Consider the following 5,770-nt stretch of genomic DNA (forward strand, 5'->3'; position numbering starts at 1 on the left):
TGAAACGCAGGGAACCCCTCTCTCGGGCTGATTTTTCCCAGGGTTTGGGTGGTTCAATCATCCCTCGCTTCTCTGAGCATCTGTTTATTCAACGAAAAGTATCATCTTCAAGTCAGTTGCGGAATCAGCTTCTGAAACCAGGCATCTGGTCTACCACTCCTCACCCGGGCTCCACCCGACGTCGCCAGCCCCTGGTTATTCAGGGGGCAGTGGACGCACCACCTGCAGCGCCCCTGCCAGTCCCTCCGGCCATCCATGCCAGGCCTTTATTTCCCGGCCCCGCCCCTTGGCTACTTGGGGGTCCGGATGAGGGTGTGGTAGACGGGCTTGACGATGAGGTGGAGGTGCAGCGCGTTCTCCACCAGGTACTCGGAGTTGCGCCGCTGCAGGTCCGCGTGCGCCAGGAAGTCGCCCGCCTCCTCGCTGCTCTGGTGGAAGCTGTAGGCGTGGCGCACCAGCAGGCGGCCGTGCAGGCGCGCCCCCACCAGCACCGTCTTCTGGAAGCTCACGCCCGCCGCGTCGCCGCCGCTGCTGGCCGGCGTGACCACCAGCCGCGGCCGGCCGTCCTCGGGGCGCGCGGCGGGCAGCGCGGTGCCCGGGGCGTCGGCGTAGACGGGCCGCAGGCTGACGGGCAGCCAGCGCGGCGAGAAGAGCACGTTCCACGTGACGCGGCGGCCCGCGTCGTGGCCGCTGGGGCCCAGCTGCGTCTGGAAGCTGGTGCTGCGGTCGTCGCGGGCCGGGTTGTTGATGACCCACGGGGCGCCCCAGGCGGGCGCGAGGTAGTTTCGGGGCAGGAAGGCGCTGCTGTTGACGTCGAAGAACTTGGCGTAGTGCAGGGGCGAGGCGGCGTGGAACTGGTAGGCCTGCAGCAGCAGGTCGGCCACCGCGGGGCCGTGGCGCGCCAGGGCGGCCGAGCGCGCCTGCAGCTGGAACAGCTGCGCCGGCGGGATCATGGGGTAGCGGATGGCGCGCAGCGCCCGCTCAGCCACCGCGGGGGGCGGCCGCGCGCGGCCCAGCCACGCCTCCAGCGCGTGGAACAGCTCCAGCTCGTCCTGCAGCACCAGGTCCGAGCGCGGCAGCAGCTGCGCCAGCAGCTCGGGGCTCACGGCGCCCCACTCGGCGCTGCCCGCCACCGCCGACAGGTTCCAGGCCAGGAACTGCAGGCAGGTCTGGCGCAGCGCCTCGTCGCCCGTGCTCACCGCGTAGTGGTACCAGCCCACCGCCGGGCCCGCGCCCCCCGCCAGGTGCGCGCGCATGTAGTCGGCCACGCCCCGCTGCAGGGAGGCCACGCCGTACTTGGCGGCCAGTCTGTGCAGGGGGATGGCCTGGGCCAGCAGCACCACCAGCTCGCCGCAGTAGAGGTACCTGCGGAAGAGGCAGACATGGGGTGGGGTCGGAGCAGGGCCAGCTGCTGCGCTTTCTGAATCCAGAGGGGACCTGGCCGTGGGTGCAGAGCTCCGTGATCAGAGGCACAAACCGAGCGGTGGGTCTTGAGGCTTCCTGTCCGTCCCTCTCACACCCATTCTACTCCCAGCCTCCTCTTTCCGTTTCTCGTGGGGACAGAGGACTAGCGTGTATTTATTGAGCATCTACTAGACGCCGAGCTCTGTGCTCCATTGTGGGTGCCGATCCGAGGTCCCATCAGCTATTAGCTATGCGTGGACACGTCCTTTAACTTCACTCACCGCTCAACCTTACGTCAAACTCCTAGGAATGGGGGGAATAACATCCACCCCTCAGGGTTATGGTGCCCATTGGAGAGTGAGTGATGCTTGCTACAAAGCCGGTGGTCACACAGGTTAATCCCATTCTTGTTCTCACTCTTGCTCACTCATTCTCTCTCCACCTGCTGCCAGCCCCCCCCCCCCCGCTCGCCCTTCCTGTCAGTCCCCACTGGCACAGACCCAATGGCCCCAACACCCACGTCCCCCCTCTCCCAGCATTTCAGCTCTGCAGTGTTTGCCGCTGGGAAGAAAGGGATTTCCCAGGCTTCCCCGTAGTGAGGGTGACCATGTGACTGAATTCTAGCCAGTGAGATGTCAGCAGCGGGGCAGGATGGGATCGAGGGGAAGGCTGGTTAAGGAGAACCACCTGGGGGGAGAGTAGGGCAGAACCGTTTGCCCTTCCGTGTTACCCCTCTTCCTGTGGCCTAGATCTTGGACGTGATGGCTGGAATCCTGGCAACCATCTTGTCTACGCCATTAACACAGGGTCACCTCCTCAGACTAGAGTGTGAGCGGCACCCCTTGTGCGGTGCATGGGCGGGAGGCAGGAGGGGGAGAGAGCTGGCTAGCTTTCTCAGCTCCCTCGCCCTGTGGTGGTTCCAAGCCTGGCTAGACAGCAAACCGTATGAAGGCTTTAACTTTTTTTTTTTTTTTTTAAATGACGGCTCAACCCCAGACCCGAAGCCAACGATCCAGGTGGAGCCCAGGAACCTCAGTTTTCAAAAGCTCTCCGGCCGGTTTGGAAACAGCTCCGAGGGCCTTTGGTAACTGACGTCAAACCACTGCGCTTGCGGGCCGGGGCGGCGGGTCACGCTGCATTCGCAGGAAAGAGGGCAGGAGGAGGAGGGACACAGGAGGTAGTAGCATCCTCACCAATGACATCCGGGAGATGGAGGGCCTCCGGGGCTCCCTGAGCGGGGGAGCCTGGGGCTTGGGAAGGGATGAAGGCCCCCCCAAACCCGTCCCCGCCCCACCTGATGAACTTGTCGAAGACGGCGGCGCAGTCCCCCGGCTCCTGCAGCAGCAGCTCGCTCTGGTTGCTCAGCAGCTCCCGGAACCGCTGGCTGTGCAGGCCCAGCAGCAGGCGGTGGGCGTGGAAGACGCGGACCTCGTCGGTGCCCGCAGCCTGCACCCGCAGCACCACGTCGCTGGCGTTGCCCTGCCGCAGGAGCTCCTGCAGCCGCTGGAGCAGCGCCTGGGAGTGGTTGATGGAGGTGCCCGCGGCCTCGCCCCCGACATCGGCTCTCTGGGCTGCAGCAGGAAGGAACACAGCGCAGTCTGCGGAGGCGCCTGGGCCTGGGAGCATGGTCCCGGCGAGCAGCGGGACCCCCGGGAGGGGAGACGGGGGTGCCTGAGCACGGGCAGAGGCGGCGGGCCTGGGGAGGCTGTGCGCACACGTGTCTGTGCCCACGAGGTGCATGGATTCCTGTGCGTGCACACAGCACATCCTGGTGGGGAAAGTCGTGAACCTGACCCTGAGCAGACCCTGAGGGGATGCTCCTGGAGAGGAGGTGGATTCCTGGCAGAGGAGGAGAGAGGGCAGGAGCCAGTGGGAGACAGAATGCCCAGAACGGATCTCCATGATGCCAGACCCCTAGGCAAGGGTTGAGGAACCCCTCACTTCCTGAGGAGTTAGCAGAAGGGATACATTCACCAGCAAATATGTATTGAGCACCTACTCTGTGTCAGACACTCTCTGGGGAGCTTGGGAAATGGCTGTGATCAAAACAAGCCACGTCCTCTCAGAGTTCAGTGAGTGCACAGGCCAGCGCTCTAGTTTTCGATGGTGATCAACAAGGGAGGTGAGAGTGGTGGGGGTGGGGCTGCTTTAGCTCCAGGAGCCAATTGGAGGACAAGCATGAGGCTGAGGGCCAGCTGACAAGGGTGGGCTTGCAGTGCTGGGAGCCAGGGGGCCAGGGGGCCAGGGGGCTGGAGGCGGTGGGAGGGCTGGAGCAGAGCGTGAGTCAAGACGTGGAGGGTGCTATTCCCAGGCCCAGTTGCCCCCTGGGGTCCCCCTCTGTGAGACAGAGTCCATGCTCAGGGGCTGGCCTGTCGGGGACCAGAGACCGTGCAGAGGCTGAGCCGGTGCTGGCACCTGCGGGTGGGGGCTGGCACCCCCCTTCCAGGCTGGGCCCCACTGTCGTGTTTCCAGGGACGCCATGAGGGTCAGATGGGGACATGCACTCATTTACAGGAAACTCAGCCCCAGATAATGCTGCCAGCAGCTTCCCCAAGCCGAGGCGGGTGTGAGGGGCCTTCTCGGGAGGCAAGGAGGGCATCCGACTGCAGTAGATGGACACCTGCCCCCCCTCCTCCCCACCCCCCAAACAGGCCCACAGCCCGTGTGAAATCGGAGAGAAGGCTCACAGGAGAGTGTGTAAGGAAGGGGAGACTGAGGGAGAACGAGAGGGTGATGGGGGAGTGGGTTCGTTTCCCAGCCCCGCCTCCCAAGCTGTCACTTTGAAGGACTTGAATGCTGATGGCATCCCATGGGCCTCTGACTGGGCCAGCTGCCTGGGACAATGGGCAGTGGAAGGGTCTACTTGTGTTCGGACCCCGCCCATCGGCCAGCCCCTCCTCCCCTCTGAGGCAGGCTGGCCTCCCCCCAGACGGAATGGACTCTCTGCTCCTCCTGGTGGGCTGGACCCCTCCCCCTCCTGCCACTGTGCAGCTAGGGCCGGAGGTCCTGCCCCTCCTCCCTGCCCCCCACCCCGCCCCACCCCCTGCCCACTCACCTGCACGAGCGGCCAGGCCCACCAAGGCCAGGATGGCCCAGAAGCTGCCCCAGGACCCAGGCGTGATGCCTCCCAGCCTCAGCATCTTGGTGCCCCTCCCCCACGTGCACTGGAGGGACAGGGAAGCCAGACCACTCCTCTCACACCCCTCCTCCTTATATAGGACGGAGTACAAGGGGATGGCACCCCCTTCCGGACCAGCCTCCCTCCCCCACCCAGCCTCTGCCATGGATTGGTGGAGACTGGCCCCAGCTGTTGCCCAGGCAACCTCTTAAGCCAGAGAGTGGCAGCCCAGGGGCTATTGTGCTGCCCTGGGCCCCTGAGTGGGGCAGATCCGGCGCTCCCCCTCCCCCACACCTCCCACCCAGCAGAGCCAGTCCTTCCTCTCCCGGGAGGGTCGGGCTCTCCAAGAGCAGGCAAGGGGCTCCAGGCTAACGGACGGCGCTGGCCCAGAGGGTCCCCAGCCCCCTCCCCCAAGCCCCAGGCGCAGCCTCTGCTCTGGCACAGAGCCCTTGGCAGCATCCTGGCCGGGGTACCATGGTGAGCAGGCAGAGAGGAAGCGCCCGGGAGAGGGGAGGGACTAGGCCGCTCAGGCTCCCACCCTCCCCCTCGCCCCTCTCCCATTCTGGGGTGGGTCAGCTCTCCAGCGAGGAGGGCAAGGGTGTCAAATAGGGGCTCATAGGTAACTGGTGTCATTTCCTGTTTTGTGTTTTTTTGTGGAAGAATGTTCCTGGCACACTCTAGGCAGGCTGTGACCGTCACCCCCCCAAAAGTCAAGATGAGCCAAGATGGCAGGGCTGGGCTTCAGGCAGGTGCACTCTATCCCGTGTGCCCACCCCTGCCCGCCAGCACAAGCCTGGGCGTGGGGCTGGAGATGCTGAGGGGCACACCTGTCCCCCTGCCACCCTCCCTTTAAGTCACCTTCCTCGGTGGCCTCGGGTCTCTAGGTTCCCCTCCTTGTACGGCTTCTCTTCCGAGCTTCTGTCCAACTTCAGCTATAATGAATCCTTCCCTTCCCAGAATTCCAAGGAGTCACCCAGCAGACCCGCCCATAGGAGAAACCGAGGCAGAGACCTAAGACACGGTCTCCGTGGGTCAGTGCAGAGGAGTGCGCTTGTGAAAACACAGGAAAGGCGAGGGGAGGGAGGGGTCAGGAGCCTGGGGGAGGGGAGGGAGGGGTCAGGAGACTGGGGGAGGGGAGGGAGGGGTCAGGAGCCTGGGGGAGGGAGGGTGGAGTTTGGGGCCTGGGGGAGGGGAGGGAGGGGTCAGGAGCCTGGGGGAGGGGAGAGAGGGGTCTGGAGCCTGGGGGAG

General features: G+C 64.9%; 1 protein-coding gene across 1 annotated transcript; it reads right to left on the reverse strand.

Annotated features, from left to right (window-relative positions):
* Nucleotides 1-290: 290 nt before the first annotated feature.
* On the reverse strand, nt 291-4,544 carry BTBD17 (BTB domain containing 17). Its single transcript, XM_008156269.3, has 3 exons — nt 4,460-4,544; nt 2,699-2,975; nt 291-1,365 (listed from the first exon to the last, which is right to left on the reverse strand). The coding sequence occupies exons 1-3, from the start codon at nt 4,542-4,544 to the stop codon at nt 291-293; spliced, it is 1,437 nt and encodes a 478-aa protein (XP_008154491.3).
* Nucleotides 4,545-5,770: the final 1,226 nt, after the last annotated feature.

This window comes from Eptesicus fuscus, chromosome 20, assembly GCF_027574615.1.
Source record: "Eptesicus fuscus isolate TK198812 chromosome 20, DD_ASM_mEF_20220401, whole genome shotgun sequence".
In the NCBI taxonomy this organism is placed as follows: domain Eukaryota; kingdom Metazoa; phylum Chordata; class Mammalia; order Chiroptera; family Vespertilionidae; genus Eptesicus; species Eptesicus fuscus.

Bases quoted from the DNA above. Each gene is read 5' to 3' on its own strand.
- BTBD17 (XM_008156269.3), bottom strand. From the start codon at position 4,544: ATGCTGAGGCTGGGAGGCATCACGCCTGGGTCCTGGGGCAGCTTCTGG. The intron at 2,976-4,459 runs GTGAGTGGGCAG...TTCCTGCTGCAG, and splicing joins GGGCCTGGCCGCTCGTGCAG to CCCAGAGAGCCGATGTCGGG. The intron at 1,366-2,698 runs GTGGGGCGGGGA...CCTCTTCCGCAG, and splicing joins GTCTTCGACAAGTTCATCAG to GTACCTCTACTGCGGCGAGC.